Source organism: Spermophilus citellus, assembly GCF_964194105.1.
Source record: "Spermophilus citellus genome assembly, chromosome: 4".
Classification (NCBI taxonomy): domain Eukaryota; kingdom Metazoa; phylum Chordata; class Mammalia; order Rodentia; family Sciuridae; genus Spermophilus; species Spermophilus citellus.
This window is the reverse complement of record NC_138185.1, coordinates 225,146,454-225,164,197: the sequence shown is the minus strand read 5'-3', so window position 1 is coordinate 225,164,197 and position 17,744 is coordinate 225,146,454. Positions and strand designations below refer to the sequence as shown.

General features: G+C 39.8%; 1 protein-coding gene across 2 annotated transcripts in view; it reads right to left on the bottom strand.

Annotated features, from left to right (window-relative positions):
- RCOR1 (REST corepressor 1) overlaps positions 1-17,744 on the bottom strand; it is a 132,915-nt gene that overhangs the window by 47,104 nt on the left and 68,067 nt on the right. For both annotated transcript variants that reach the window (XR_014021863.1, XM_081293372.1), the window contains exon 3: positions 9,257-9,340. Coding sequence is in view for 1 of the 2 variants with exons in the window: in XM_081293372.1 (XP_081149498.1) it covers positions 9,257-9,340 (84 nt within the window). In the remaining variant the exon portion in view is untranslated. The remainder of the gene's footprint in view (positions 1-9,256; positions 9,341-17,744) is intronic.

Genomic DNA, 17,744 nt, shown 5'->3' with positions numbered 1-17,744 from the left:
TGTTAAGAATACCTACCTAGTATGTTTGAGGCTCTGGGTTCAATCCCCAATACCATTATTTGGAAAAAACAAAAAACCAAACCACACTGCACAGTGCAGAGCATCCCCACAAAGAGGAACAGTCCCACCAGAAAGTACATAAGTGCAGCCAAGCAAGGTCTGGTGGCCCAAACCGGGACAGTGCACATAGGTGGGGTATGGAAGCTACTGAGAAGGCAGCATGGAATCAAGGGTGGAAGGGTGTGGATGCACCAGTAAAGTAAGAAAGGCACACCAAAGGCCCCTGGACCACTACTACATCCATTCTGACAAGTTCAAAGGCTCCTGAAATCGATGGCTGTCCTTCCTGAGTTTCTACTGTGCTCCCCCAGTGCTGGCATGGCCAGGGCAGTCCTTTTGGACCGCACTGACACTGCTCGCTCTAGTCCCTAACCCTGTCTACATCACAAGCTGTCAAGAGCTTTCTAACACAAATGCTACCACTTCCAGCTATAAACCCTTCAAGGGATCCTCAATCCTTTAAGAAAGGAACTGCCTTCCAGTTTCTTCCCTTTTTGATTCCTCTAGGACAACACGAGTCACATTCAGACAATCTCCAAAGCAAAGCACTACTTTCCTCTTCATGCCCCATGCCTCTGCAGTCGCGCTCTTCTGTCCTGAGAGCACTAGGCCCTTGTCCTGTGAGCAAACTCACACACACCCCAGTTCACCCAAATGTGTACAGTCTCCCACAGCTGCTGCCCATGAAGACTGGTGCTTTCTGCTGGGCCCAAGGGGGCCATCAGGGCACTGAGTCAGGGCAAGAGACACCCAGTGCTGAAATAATCTAAGGGTAGACATTCTTCTCCATTGAGTGACCATTTCCAGCCTCACCACACAACGGTAGACTGTTCTTGTCATTCAAGCCTTTGCCCCTACACAATGTGCACTGTTTCATCAAACAATTTTCCATGATCATTTGCCAGAACACTTTCAACTCTACTGCTCTTAGCTACTAAGAATTATTTACATTTCTTCAACACAAAAGTTGTCTCTCCAGAGCACCTGTTCGAGGCAAACCTGTCATTAAATGATTGTTACTTAGGCACAGCCCAAAGCAACTCTTGTAATATTAGTAATATTTTAAGTAATTATACTTTATTGAACAAAGCTGTGCATGATGGCTTCAGAAGTGTACTATAAATGCAGTCTGGAGACCAGCGATCTATGCTAATCTTGGCTACTAACTAGCTGTGAGACTGAAAACATTTGATGAAACCTCTCGCTAGACCTCAATTTTTTGCCTCTAAAAAAGACTAGAAACAGGGCTGGGATTGTGGCTCATTGGTAGAGCACTCGCCTAGTGTGTTCGAGGCCCTGGGTTCGATCCTCAGCACCACATAAAAATAAATAAATAAAATAAAGGTATTGTGTACAACTAAGAAATAAATATTTAAATAAACAAACAAATAAAGATGTTGTGTCCAAGTACAACTAAAAAAAAAAATAAATATTGAAAAAAAGGACTAGAAACAATTTTTTGTTCACATGTTCATTTTCCTGCTCTCTCTCCACTGAGCATAACCTTTTTGTACCCCTTACTCCCTATAGCTAGAACTCCTGCTCAACAAAAACAGAAGTAACTATCAATAGTGAATGAACTCATATCCAAAGCAACCCAAGCAAGATATTCCTGGAGAGAACTTCATTCCACAAGTCTAAGACTTACCTAAAAAAATAAATATGAGTCAGGAAGATGGAAAAGATGGTACCAAATAAGAGAAAACAACAACAACAAAATAACTCAGAACAACGAAACAAAAGCAAGAGTTCAGACATACCCACGGGTACGCACCAGAGGCTAAAGCAAGTGGAGGAGGCAAATGCTCCTGCCTGCAGACCAGCAGCTGTGCTCCTGGGTGAATGCCCACACAAACCCCTGCATGAGGAGAAGCACCAGAGCTCTGGTCAGACTGCAGAGCCCAGAGGCAGCCAGGAGGCCCTCCAGTGGGTGAACGGACAACTATAGCCCTCACGTCCAGACAAGGGAATGTTACTTAGTGCTAAAAAGACGTGTGCCATCAAGCTTGAGGAAGGCATGGAGGAACCTTGGATGCACGGTCTTAAGTGGCAGGCCATACACTGTGAATCCAATCAGATAGCATTCTGGAAAAGGCAAGTCTACAGAGACAGTGCAGGGTCAGTGGTTGCCAGGGACTGAGGGGCACAGGAAGACAAAAAGGGAGAGTAGAGGATTCTTAGGGCAGTGAAACCACTCTGTGTGACAACTACAACAGAGGAATCACGTCATTACACATACGTTCATGCAACACAAGAGTGAGCCCTAATGTCAACGTGGACTGTGAGTGACAATGGGGTATCGGTGAAGGTTCATCAACTGTAACCAATATATCCCTCTGGTATGCTCAGGTACAAGACGTCTGCTGAGGGGTAAATTACAGGTGTGGGAGAGCAGATGGAAAGCTGGCATTCTCTGTATTTCCTGCTTTCTTCAGCTATGAACCTACAACTGCTCTTTAGACAGTCATGTGCCACTTAACAATGGGGATACATTCTGAAAAATGTGTCATAAGGCTCTTCTGTCAGTGTGAAAACATCACACAAAGTAGGTGGTATAGGTAGCCTACTGCACACTGGGCTGCATGGTGTATGTACATTAGTCATAGCCTCTGCTCCTAGGGTCATAATGATCAAAACAGCACAGCATTGATAAAGAGAAAACGAAACAATCAGGAGATGCAGAAAACATGAGATGTATGAGGCTGCTGACATAAAAAATTCTGCAAAACATTCTATGTTAATAAGAAGTACACTTTAAAATACAGGGATGTGGCTTAGTGGCAGAGTGCTTGCTTTATATGCCTGAGGCCTCAAGTTCCATCCTCAAGACCACCATAAATAAATAAATAATGATCATGATTCAGAATAAAAGACATAAACCAGTTCCATCACCATTTGTTTTCATTTTCGTGTCTGTACATAATTATAAGCCTAGCATGGTGGTGCACGCCTGTAATCCCAGCAGCTCAGGAGGATCGAGTTCAAAGCCAGCCTCAGCGAAAAGTGAGATACTAAGCAATTCAATGAGACCCTGTCTCTAAATAAAATACAAAACAAGGCTGAGGATGTAACTCAGTGGTTGAGTGTCCCCAGGTTCAATCCCTGGTACCAAAAAGGGGGGGGGGGCATAATTATATGTGTTATACTTAAAGGACTGCAGAGCAGTAGCCACAAATGAGTAGATACAAGGGCTATAATATCACTGAAAAACACTGAAAAATTTCTTTCAGTTCAGTGCTTTTTTTTTTTGGGGGGGGGGGGGGGGTGCCGGTACTGGAGATTGAACCCTGGGGTACTTTTGCCACTGAGATGCATGCCCTGTTCTTTTAATTTGAGACGGGGTCTCACTAACTTGCTAAAGTTGGCCTCAAACTTTGGATCCACCTGCCTCGGCTATGCAAGCAACTGGGATTATGGGCATGCACCACTGTGCCCAACTACATTATAATCTTATGGGACCACCATATATGCATTGATGGAAACATCATTATGCAACAGGGACAGGAAGTAAGAATGTTCACTGTAACCTTTTTTAACAATAAAAGAAGCCTATAATATTTAAATATTTACTAATAGTCAATTTTGTTAAAAAAAAGGACTATGGTACAGCTATACACTGTTTTTTTTAAAATACTTATTTTTTAGTTTTAGGTGGACACAATATCTTTATTTTCTTTTATGTGGTGCTGAGGATTGAACCCAGTGCCTCCTGCATGCCAGGCGAGCACGCTACCACTTGAGCTACATCTCAAGCCCTATACATTGTTATAGTCAAAAAGGAACTGCAGATGTGGTAAGATGAGACAAAGTCCAAAATACTTTTTGAGGAACAAATTGGTGAGCAGCTTATACTTTGTGATGAAAGTTTTTTTATATTAATATACATAAAATACTAGAAAAAGAATATTTATTGGGCTGGGGATGCGGCTCAAGCGGTAGCGCGCTCGCCTGGCGTGCGTGCGGCCCGGGTTCGATCCTCAGCACCACATACCAACAAAGATGTTGTGTCCGCCGAGAACTAGAAAATAAATGTTGGAAAATTCTCTCTCTCTCTCTCTCCTCTCTCACTCTCTCTTTAAAAAAAAAAAAGAATATTTATTGTAAACAGTGGCTACGGAAGAGATTTCACTATCTATGTTACATATGGTTCAAATTTTTTTGCAGTACTGTTTCTTTAATATTTATTTTTAGTTGTAGATGGACACAATATCTTCATATTTTTTAAATATTTGTTTCTTTTTTTTTTAAGTTTTAGTTGGACACAATAACCTTTATTTTTTATGTGATGCTGAGGATTGAACCTGTGCTAGGCAAGTGCTCTACTGCTGAGCTATAATCCCAGCCCTTATTTATTTTTATATGGTGCTGAGAATTAAACCCAGTGCCTCATACACATTAGAGAAGAGCTCTACCACTGAGCTTCAACTCTAGCCCAGTACCATTTATTTATTTGTTTGTTTGTTGTAGTTGCACACAATCCCTTTATTTATATGTGATGCTGAGGATCTAACCCATAACGTTCGCAATGCTAAGCGAACGTTCTACCACTGAACCACAACCCCAGCCCGACCATTTATTTTTATAAACAAAAACTTTTTAATTAAAATTTTTTTAAAATATTTTATTTTTTAGTTCTCGGCAGATACAACATCTTTGTTGGTATGTGGTGCTGAGGATCGAACCTGGGCCGCACGCATGCCAGGCGAGCACGCTACCGCTTGAGCCACATCCCCAGCCCTTAATTAAAGATTTTTGTAATTATCTTAAGTAATCCTAAGAGACAGAATCTCAATAGCCGCTTTGAGAAGAAACCAACAGAGAAAAGCCAGGGATCTATAGACAAAATTTCTTGCTATTTGCTAAAATCCAACCAAGACCCAATCCCCTATTGAATGATGGACAATCAACACTTAACATTCCTTTCAAATAAAGCAGAAAGGCAAGTAGTGAGTAAAAAGTTGCCTATTACAGAGCAGAAGAACCAAGGGAAAGATAGAGAATAAATTATGTATCCTCATTTGCATTAACACCAAAATTACATTTTATTGCCCAACTTTGGTTAGATTATTAGCCAACAGCATAATTCCCAAATTCCACAAGTAGGAACCTAGTTGGAGAACCCTGACTGACTTGAAAGAATACCACTGTGTTCTCACACACGTCCTCACACTTGGATAGTGAAGCAAATTGCTTCCAATCCACAATTCATTCCTAGAAATGCAACTTAAGAAAAAACAAAAACAAAACCAAAAAATGGGCAAAGGTCTATGACTCAGTTTTTAACTGCAGGCTTTGTTTACAATAGCAATGAATTAAAAATAATCCGAATTTTCAGTAGAGGAATGGTTAAACACACTGATTCATCCATAGAATGAACTATTACAGTGATTTTAAATGTTCACAAGACATTTGAACAATGTAGGAGTGCTCAAAATCTCTCTCTCTCTCTCGCTCTCTCACACACACACACACACACACACACACACACACACACACACACACCATCTCATCTATACAAATATGCAGGGGGAAAGTGACTGGAAGAAACACTCCAAAATGTTTAACAGTTATTTCGCGATGATGGGGAAATGGGTTAATTTTTCTTTTTGCACTTTTCTGTCTTCCAAACTTTTAACAGTATATAAATGTTATAGCGGTGCATGCCTGGAATCCAAGCTATAAATGCAATACTCTCCTTGGTCTAACTGGATTTTTTAAAAGGAAATCCATCATCAGGCTGCTGTTTTGTGAGTTTATAAGAGCAGAATAGCAGAGGAAGGGTATTCGCATTTTGCAAGATCACAAGTTTGAGGCCAATCTCAGCAATATAAGAAGATCCTGTCTCAAAAATTAAATTTAAAAATACCTGAAGATATAGCTAAGTGGTAGAGTGGTTACCTAGCATATATAACACCCTGGGGGTTCAAGCCTTAATACCACACAAAAAGAATTCTTTTAGATTTTTTTTTAAAAATACTTTTTTAGTTGTTCATAGACCTTTATTTTACTTATTTCTATGCAGTGCTGAGAATCAAACCCAGTGCCTCACACATGCCAGACAAGTGCACTACCACTGAGCCACAGCCCTGGCCCTAGATTGTTTATTAAGGTTTAAAGCTTTAACTAATTCTGAGCAGGGATTAAACTACAACTGCAACTTTACCTTAGGCAATAACCATAGTTTAAAAACCTATTAAATTTATATATTCTACTCTTCTCTTCTTGGTCTAGAAAAAAAAAAAAAATATATATATATATATATATATATATATATATATATATATATATAAATCAAATTCTGACTCCAAAGATTCCAACAGAGAACAAAATACAAATAGGCAAAAGATGCTAATATAATCTTGGCCTGCGATGACAGATGGTGGCAGGAGTGAAGCCTGAGACTTGAAGGACTCGGTCTGAGAGACAGGTTTAGAGCCCAGTAACTCTGGACACCACTCTGAGTTCCATCACATAGGATCCATGTTGGTTCTACACACTTCTGTGGAAGATGAGCTGTAAAATGGGAACAGGAACTTCCCCCTGGAAAAGTTCTCTGTAGAGACTGAAAGCTATGGGAACGTGGACAGCATTTCAGTACTTGTTGTGCTTGACATAAAGCTCAGCAAATGCCCACTCTCCTCAATATTCAGTTTTGGACACAACTGGAGATGGGTATTATGACCAAATGAATATGTCCAGGAAGGCAACAAATGGAAAGAGACTCCAAAATCAAACCACCTTGAAAAGCATTCAAAGCAACTAGGTGGGTCTAACTTGGACTCGGCATAAAGGAGTCAGGATGGCTCATGTGAAGTAGACTTATTCAACACAGCCCAGCAAACAAAGCTTTACAACACAGGGAGGTAGATTTTCAGCTCTCCTTAAGAGAGAATAATACATTAAAAAATGGCATAGATGGCTTTTTTAAGTCCCTACAAATGCTCAAAGGGAAGGAAAAAAAAAAAATCAGGAAATGCATAGAAAGGTTTTCTCAAACATGGCGAAGGCATCAGAAGTGCCAATACTCTTCCTCTACTATTCTGTTCTTCTAAATTCATACAATAGCCTGATGGTGATAAGATCTTCTTTTGAGGCAGGCAAGGTGGCACATACCTGTAATCCCAGAGGCTGAGGCCAGCCTCAGCACCTTAATGAGGCCCTGTCTCAAAAAATAAAAGGTTGGGGATGTGGCTCAGTGGTTAAGCACCTCTGGGTTCAATCTCTAGTTGGAGGGGGCGGGGGTTAAAAAAAAAATCACATTGGACTAAGAAGAATATTATGTTAATTAAGTTTAACATTACTACGAGTAGTTCAATTTCCAAGTTCCAGGGAAGGCACTATACAAAAAGGGATCCCTCTGCGTCAAAATTAAACATACTTCTTGGGCTGGGTTGTGGCTCAGTGGTAGAGCGCTTGCCTAGCATGTTTGAGGCCCTGGGTTCGAACCTCAGCACCACACAAAGATAAATAAAGGTATTGTGTCCATCTACAACTAAAAAAAAAAAAAAGTTAAAAAAGCACACTTCTTTATATATGAGCTCTTAACAATTTAAATATGCTTACATGAATATTAAATATTCAAGGGGCTTGGGATGTGGCTCAAGTGGTAGCGTGCTGGTCTAGTGAGGCACTGGGTTTGATTCTCAGCACCACGTAAAAATAAAATAAAGATATTGTGTCCACCTAAAACTAAAAATAAATATTAAAAAAATTTTTAAAAAGAATATTAAATATTCAAGAGGAGGATACAGAATATGCATGTATGCATCACTTATACTTATACTGTCTTGGCACTAGAAACCCATTAATACCTACTTTTTTTTTAGAGAGAGAGTTTTTTTTAATGTTTATTTTTTAGTTATAGGCGGACACAACATCTTTGTATGTGGTGCTGAGGATCGAACCTGGGCCGCACGCATGCCAGGCGAGCGCGCTACCGCTTGAGCCACATCCCCAGCCCCCCATTAATACCTACTTTTTAAAAATTTTTTTTTAGTTGTAGTTGGACACAATATCTTATTTATTTATTTTTTATGTGGTGCTGAGGATCAAACCCAATGCCTTCCATGTGCTAGGCGAGCGCTCTACTGGTGAGCCACAACCCCAGCCCCTTAACACCTATTTTAATACTGCAAAACATAACCTTGGGAATCCTAATTGAAGCCTAAGAGCTCCAGCTTTCACTGAAAATTCAAGAGATTCCTTGTGAACATCATCACTGATAGATTTCTAAGCCCTACCACACTACAGAACAATTATTTCTAACCTATTTTGTCAGAGATCAATATGAGGATCCAAGGTCCTTTGCTTCAGAATAAAAATATATATCAGATCAAAAAACACTGCACATGATTTCAGAATTAACAAAGCCCATAAATGCCATCCATGGACATCCACTAAAAAATTCTCAAAAGGAGGATCAGTCTCCAAGTTATGATGAAAATAAGGACTTTGAATATGGCAAAGACTTATGGTAATATAGCAGATATAAAAATTAATCTGGCATGGCATTATGAGCAGAGGGGATAGAAAATATAACTAATATTAACAGCTATAGAAACTCTACCTCTCCCGGCAAAGAAAACCCAGTCAAGAGTATTTGCATGAAAAAAAAAAAAAAAATCTCACCCAGGGCTGGAGCTGGAGCTCAATGGTAGAGCATCCGCTTCGTACATGAGGCACTGGGTGCAATGCTCAGCACCACATAAAAATAAAGATATTGTGTCCAACTACAACTAAAAAAAAAAAAAAATCTCACACAGTTAACAGTCGATTCAAAAATTTTATTTCCAGCTAGGTTCAAGGCTCAATAGTAAGACCTCTTTCTAATAATACATATTTGCCCTTAGTGATCTTCCAAATTAAGACCTGTGTAACTCTTTGTCCTCATAAATCTATAAACTCCCCAGCTTGGGGAGTTAATATACAGCATGATAATTTTCTTTCCACTCTGAGCCATTTCTCTTACTTACTTCAACAGTACCTTACACAGAATTTGGTGGGTGGGGTGGGGGACATGAAGATTAAAAAACCATAGGTTAGAAATCTTTAAACTATGAAGCCAAAGTAAAGAAATTCATACTTTCGAAATCTACAAATTACTTAAAAATGTTAGAGAATGTAGGTATGCACAGGAACTCCTAACGCAGAGAAGACCCTGGTCACACAGGCGTGGAAGGAAGGTTGTGAGACTTACACTTTGCCTCTGACAGATTCTGATTGGGCGACCAAACCAGCATGCCGAGATTATCCCGTTCTTGACTGCGCCTTGCCAGTTTGGCTTGTGGAAAGAAAAAAAAAAATTTTTATTATAATTTAGCAGATACAGTAGCAAGCAGTAAGTAATAAACGCTCTGGTCTTCTAGGGCCTAGGTGGTGAGGACAGGGGCCCTTTTCCCTGAAGCTGCCTAGGGCACCCACACACTTGCTGACAGAGCAGGGAGAGGGACAGGCTGCTAAAGCCTTCTATCTCCAGATCCTTTCCCACTTTACTTTTAATTCCTGGACACAGGTGCCTATGAGGCCGATATCATTGCTGTTGCCACCTGCTAGGTGGGGAGACAGCACAGCAGGGCAAAACAGAGCAGGGCACAAAGGGCAGAGCACCCAGCGCTCCTTCCCATCTCTGCCGTCAGGTATACCCAGAAAGGAGCTGTCTGCCCCCAAGTACTCCATGTGCACAATACCCTCACCCTTCTCACCCAGATTGACTTTTTAGTGACATAACAACCCTACTACAAAGATTCTTTCAAGGGCTGGGATTGTGGCTCAGTGGTAGAGCGCTCTACTAGGACGTACAAGGCCCAAGGTTTGATCCTCAGCATCACATAAAAATAAATAGAGGGGCTGGGGATGTGGCTCAAGCGGTAGCGCGCTCGCCTGGCATGCGTGCGGCCCGGGTTCGATCCTCAGCACCACATATCAACAAAGATGTTGTGTCCGCCGAGAACTAAAAAATAAATATTAAAAATTCTCTCTCTCTCTCTCTCCTCTCTCACTCTCTCTCTTTTAAAAAAAATAAATAAATAAAAAATAAATAAATAAATAGAGATATTATGTCCAGCTACAACTAAAAAATTAAAATACTCTTTTAACAGCTTTATTAAGATTAAGAAACCACAGGTTAGAAATCTTTAAACTGTCAAGCCAAAGTAAAGAAATTCATACTTTTAAAATCTACAAATTAAAGTACACATAAAAGATATTGTGTGTTCATCTACAACTAAATATATATATGTATATATACATTTTTTAAAAATTTTAACCCAAAAAGCAGCTTCTAAAATGTATTCAAATCCTTATAAATCTGTGATACAAAACAAAAGGCCAACAAATTAATGTATGTCAAGTGTCCAGTTGACCACTGGTATAACTCGATTAACTGCAAGCAAATGTCATATATTACAACAAGGACATTTAAAGCATGATCCTGTTTCCTTTCCTATTTTTTGAGATATAGTCTTATTATAGGAACTTCAGGATCATCATGCCTCAGTCTCCTGAGAGGCAGGGATCACAGTGCTGGCCTTTTTCTTCTAAACATTATCGCCCCTAAAATATAACTAAACTTATGGACCTCACTTAAAAGGGAGCAAAGACAACTAAATATAAAAACGCCACCCCTCCCCATTATAAATAGGGAGTTAAGAAATGCACAAAGTCTGGTAAGTAAATTTACTGATGATGGGACAAAGTGTGAAGAAGGATGAGGGGACAGGAATGTGACCAAAAAAAGATGGCGTTGACTACCTTTAAGTTTGCCTTTTTATATAGTTCTGACTTTTAGAAAAATACTAATAGTATACATACACTTAAAATAAAATTAAGACAACAGAAAAAGCTGACTCCCAAGCACCCTTTCTTTAAGGCAATGAATATACCTACGAGGGTGCAGCCCAGCAGCCTACTGAGACCCCCTCCCCACACATGGCAGTTAGGCTGTAGTGTGAGCTGTGGAGAGACAGGCATTCAGACCACAGCAACATGGCACCAGAGGCAAGTATTTAGCAAATAAACAAAAAGCTGTTTAAAACCATCAAGTCATTAAGGAAAAGGCAAACTAGAGCCACATGAGATGCCATTCACATTATCCATTAAGACATTGAAAATACTGAATGTGGCGAACTGGAACTCCGTGCTGCTGGTGAGAGTATGAAATAACAGTACCATTTTGGGGAAAACGTCTGACAGTTTCCAACAATGTGTCATACCCATGGAATGGCATACAATTCAGCAATAAAAAGGAACAATAAACATGAAAACACAAATGAATCTCAAAATAATTAAGGTTGAGGAAAAGAGTTACAATATAGAAAGGATTTTAGAAAAATTCTAAGGTGCCAAACTGATGATAAAACAGTATGAATTTTTGGTTTGCAGATCAACTAAACTACATCTGTGGCATACATGCACGTATGCACTTATTTCCCACAGCCATTCAACAAGAGGGTCTTGAAGGAATGACAAACAGAGTACATCAGTTTCCAGATGTGGTTTCTGAATACCATTCTCCAATAAAAGAAACCAGTGCTCCTTGAAGAAGTGGTTTATATAAGGCTAGGAGAGCAATACTAGAAAACTCTACAATATTTTGTTATGTGACAAAGTCTGAAGACATTCAAAGAACAATGAGACCTCTCTCCCATAGGGAAATTCCACGACAACTTGAGCAATAAAATAAATGAGAGTAATAAAATAATAACCTATGAGTCTATACTGATATAAATAAAACGACAGATAAATGAAAGAAAGCCGGAGGCAAAATGACCAGAAGAGAGAGAATCAAGCTGTGTGAAGGCTTATCACTGTGTGAGTCAAGTACCACAGTCAGCATGACACTGGCAAAAGAGGACACAGATCAGGGCAACAGAAGAGTCCAGAAACAGACCATGTAAATATGTTTGACTGACTTGTAACAAAGGTCAAAGGTACAAAAAGAATTCAGGGGAGAAAAAATTAAAAGAGTATTTGGAGGGCTGGGGTTGTGGCTCAGTGGTAGAGCACTTGCCTAGCATATGTGAGGCCCTGGGTTCAAGTCTCAGCACCACAAATAAATAAATAAAATAAAGATCCATTGACAACTAAAATATATATATATATATATATATATTTTTTTTAAAGAGTATTTGAACAACTGGATCTCCATATGCAAAAGTGAACCTCAATTTTTACTCCACATCTTGACATTTTTATTCAAAAGGATATTATAGAAAAACATAAAATTATGAAATTATGAAACTTATGAAAAAACATAGGAAAAAATCTTCATAAACGTGGTTTAGGAAAACTGTTCCTAGTTATGACATCAAGAGTATAATTCATAAAATGACAGTAAATTGTGCTTAATTTAATAAATAACTTGCTCTCTAAAATACACTGTTGAGATACCCTGTAAAAACAGGCATGTGTCACACACCTGACAAAGGACTGCATCCAGAATATATGAAGAACTTTCAAACTCAACAGTAAAATAACACACACACACCCCACCTTTGGTATGAGGGATTGAACTCAGGGGCACTGGACCACTGAGCCACATCCCCAGTCCTACTTTGTGTTTTATTTAGAGACAGGGTCTCGATGATTTGCTCAGTGCCTCCCTTCTGCTGAGGCTGGCTTTGAACTCACTATCCTCCTGTCTTAGCCTGCAGAGCTACTGGGATTATAGGAGTGCACCACTGCGCCTGGCCCATTTTTAATATACTGGCAAAGATTTGCAGATGGGGTATCACACAAAAAGATGTTCAACATCATCAATTATCAGGAAAATGTAAATCCAACACAACGAGTAACCACCACATGCTACAAGAACCTCTATAGCCAAAGACAGGTGACACTAGGTGCTGACAAAACCAAGACGAACTGACATGCTCACGAATGACAGAACCACTCTGGAAAGCAGCACCTTTCAAAAAAAAAAATAAACTATCCACCAAGTGACTGGCCCAGGAACCTCACACTTGGGTACAAACCCTTACAGCGTTAGTGTGCCTTAGCTACATTTACCATCAACTACTCAGACATCCTTCTGAGAGGAAATGGACAAATGGTACCTGAAGAGTACACAGCAGTAAAAACAAAGGAGCTGCTCACCCATGCAGCGACACAGACACATCTCCCCAGCACCATCCTGGTGATGGCAAGCCGCCTCGTGGGTTACTTCTACATCCATCCATTCACAGGACACTCTGAAAGGGTCCAACTAGACAGAGGGCAGGCCAAGGTTCCAGGACAGAGGTGCAGGAGGGTCAGGGCAAGCAGAGCTAATCTTCTGAGGACATGGACTAAAAACCAAAAGTAGGTCAATCTTTCTATATGTAAACTGAAAACTAGAAATACAATGAAAAGGGAAGAATGTCATAGAAACTGGTGTATGCTACAGCTGTTGTCTGTCTGAAGTAGACGATCAAGTGCTAAAGAACACAGAACATGAACAGAGCCCTACCGAGAGCAACCAGAGGGCCCAGGGAAACTGAAATCACCCAGTGGCATCCACAGAGATGAAAGGGGTTTGCACTGTGGGTAGGAATGACAGGGAGCAGGAAAGCAAAAGGAGGGTGACCCTACAGCTGGCAATTCCAAGTATACGTGACAGCCATGTTTTCCACATGCTGCTCAGACCTATGAAAATTTATTGAGTCCCAATCAGCAGCATTTTTTATTTGAGAGAGAGAGAGAGAGAGAGAGAGAGAGAGAGAGAGAGAGAGAGAGAGAGAGAGAGAGAGAGAGAGAATTTTAATATTTATTTTTTTAGTTATCGGCGGACACAACATCTTTGTTGGTATGTGGTGCTGAGGATCAATCCCGGGCCACACGCATGCCAGGCAAGCACGCTACCGCTTGAGCCACATCCCCAGCCCCCCAATCAGCATATTTTTTAAAGAACAAGAATGAAAAATAGCGTACAATTGCATTTAGTGTGTGTGTACGAACTATAGGTGGAGGTTTTATTCCAAGACTGAAAGTCTCTGCCCTGGAGACTCATTAAGACATGGCTTGGAACAATAATGTGCTGCTCAGTTTGGTTTTTGTTTTATCTTCTTTTTTGAAATCAGGTGTCATTATGTTCAAGCTGCTCTCCAAGGCCTGAGCCAAAGCCCCCCCCGCCCCCCGCCCACTTCAGCAGCCAGGAAGCTTCAACCTCCCAAGTAGTTCGGACCTAGGGTGTGTTTTCTGTGTCAGCTTGGCTAGACAGGGTTATTTAACCAAACACTAACACAGGCATTGCTATCAAAGTGTTTAGTAGATAGGATTAACATCTTTAATCAGTTGAGTGTTTTTTAAGAAAATTACCCACTGTAACATGAGAGAACCTTATCATGTCCAAAGAAAGACCTTTTTGAGCAAAATCTGAGATTCTATCTATCTAGTACTAGGGATTTAACTCATAACACTTTACCACTGAGCTACATTCCCAGCCCTTTTTATTTTATTATTATTATTTTTTATTTTGAGATGGTTTCACTAATTGCTGAGGCTGGCTTTGAACTTGTGATCCTCCTACTTCAGCCTCCCAGTTTGCTAGGTATGTTCCACAGTGCCCAGTGGTAAAACTGACATTTTAAGGGAAGCGACTGAGACTGAAGTCTCAACTCCTCACAGCAGGCCTGCCCTAAATATTTCAGATTTGTCTGGTCCCCACAATCAGACAAATAAATTACTTAAAATAAACTTCACGTATATAATGCAGACACACATTCATTAATACTCTATCAGCTTTGCCTTTCTGGAGAACCCTCACTGATAAGGACAGTCACTACAGAAGCAGGTGCAGTACAAAAACTAAGAAACACTCTAACACCCGTCAACGGGGACTGGATAAACTGTGGTGGCTATGTGAATTAAAAGGAATTAAACACAGAAAATAAAATTAATCAGATCCACACAATTTCTATGACAAGAAGCAAACTAAAGGAAATGTGCATAAGCATCAATATTAAAATGTAAAAGTGATGGTCCAGTTACGGGGTACATTCATTTAAGGAATAAGACATACACAATAAAGATTTTAAACATCAGGTTAACAGCCATTCTGAGAGGGGGATCTCGCTTTGCAGCATCTATAATGTTATACTGCTCTCTGCACAACTGTGGTAGACAAATGCAGTTTTGTGTATTTTTATGTTTGTATAATTTCAAAGCAAAGAATTAAAAAGGAAGTCTTCACTGCATGATTTGATGTTTCTAATACAGTTGCTGTGTTCAAATTTAAAAATCATCTCAGTGCCCCACACTAAGGAAAATAGTCTTCTAACCTATTTTTTGTTCTTCCCTGAAACCATGAATTAGCTATTTCTTATTTTATAATGCCATAATTTATTTGTCCTCTGGTTGGAAGCAGAGCATCACCTTATGCTTAACACCTGACATTCCACCAGCACAGTCTGAGGGTTCCAATTTCTCCACATCTCTGCCAGCACTTGGTATTGACTGACCCTGAGTTCTAGCCACCAGGAGTGGTGTCTCACTGCAGCTGGATGTGCACTTCCCTGATGACTAATGATGATGAGCACACTGGACTTGCTATCTGACCATTTGCATATGTCTTTCTTGGAGAAATGTCTATTTAGATTCTTTGTCATGTATACACACAGTTCTTTGTCTAGTCTAGGATCTTATGGTGCAGTTCTTTCCAAGGCTAAAGTGAGTTCCTATACAGTTACAGGTAACATAGTCCAGAGAAATGAGAACATAGGACCACTTGAAAACTTGTACACAAATGTCCACAGCACCATTATTCGCATGATGGCCATAAAAAAGGAATGTAGCACTAATGATCAATATAGGTGAGAACTGAAAACATGTTCAATGAAAACAGCCAGTCACAAAAAAATAAAAATAAAAAATAAATAAAACCTGGTCGTATGCCTGTAATCCCAGCAAACGGGAGCTATCGGGGCTGAGGTAGGAGAATTACAAGGTCAAGACCAGCTTCAGCAACTTAGTAAGACCTTGTCTCAATACAAAAAATAAAAAGGGCTGGGGGTGGGGATGGGATTGTGGCTCAATGGTAGAGCACTTGCCTAGCATGCGTGAGGCACTGGGTTCCATCCCAGCACCACATAAAAATAAACAAAGATATTGTGTCCATCTACAACTTAAAAAAAAAATTAAGGGGGGTGGGGGGGCTGGGGTATAGCTCAGTGATAGAGTGAACCTGGGTTCAAGCCCAAGTACCAAAACCAAAAACAAATTTTAAAAAATTAGAAAATAAAAATAATAAATCAAGCAACTATAGAGACTAAAAGTAGACAAGTGGTTGCCAGAAGCTGTAAGCTGGGAGAAATGGGGAGTCACTGCCAAGCATAGGGTTTCTTTGTAAGATGATGAAAATGTTCTCACACTGATTTCTAGTGATGGCTGCATGACTCTGTGAATATACTGAAAACTACTGGGTTGTATTTTTTAAATAAGTCTCCTTAACAAATTACATCTCAAGAAAGCTGTTATTAAAAAAAAAAACAACAGAGGGATTGCTTATTTCATATGCTTTTAGTATATTTTTCTCATAAGTAAATGAATTTAAAAGCAAAATATCAAAATATAGATCAGACAAACCATATTATAAGTTTAAAATGTACATAATTCCTTGGAAAAGAAGTGGGTCGCTGGATAAAGAAACAGAATTGTAATTTAGCATCATATGTTCCCCAGTTTGAATTTGCACTGAAAGAACACATTCATAGTACAATTTAGTTTTCTTTTAAAGAAAAATGTTAAGGGAGCTCAACTAAAAATCAGAAAGTATCATTTCATAAACCTGCATCTCTTACATTGCTCCTTCCTGAGGAGAGAACTCGTGCAAACTACTTACAGAAAATGAAAACCACATACCTTCGGAACTCAAGAACTCCTGAGTGCTGAAGAGGACACCACTGTGAGGGAAATAAAGCCAGCCAGCCCACTCTGCTCAGCTGCAGCAAGTCTGCTCTAGTTGTGCCACTTCACAGTATGATTACAGCAAGGCAAACTACCACAGACCAAGACCTAAAAATACTTGAGCAACAGGCCACTTTTAAAACCTGTAACTGGAAACCAAGACCACACTTGCCCAGAGGCTCTCCAACTGCTACCAGAAAACCAACCAGCATGAACTCACCTTCAGAGACGACAAGTCCTTCAACCAATCACTGTGAGTGGGTTTGCAGATACCAGGCTTATATTGTAATTAATAAAAATTCAGAATTATGAATACATATTAAATCTTTAAGAAAAAATAAGCTGAAATCACAAAATGAGTAAGCTACAAGAAAGCATAAAAAATGACAAAGTTTTTAAAATAACAAGCTAGTACTCTTTAAGAAAAATATAATCACCTAAACAAAAAGCTCAATAAGTAAATTCAGCAGTTGAGATGCAAGTGAAGAAGTATAAAGCCAAAACATTAGTCACAATGCCAAAGAGATAAAAAAGGATGGTCTAAAAAATGCATCCCTTGCTAGGGGTGCAGCCGGCAGGAAAGCACGTGCCTACAGCACCCACAAGGCTGGGTTCCACACCCAGCACCTTAAACGCAGAGAGAGGGTGCAGTTGACAGCCTAAGCAAAGACTAAAAAATACAGGGCTGTCAATACAGTGAACAAGTGTTTTTTAATGTACGCTTCGAAAGCTGCATCCAATTAGAATATAAACATCTTTCCCAAGTAATTTATAAGAGTTACTAAAACTGACCATGTACAAGACCA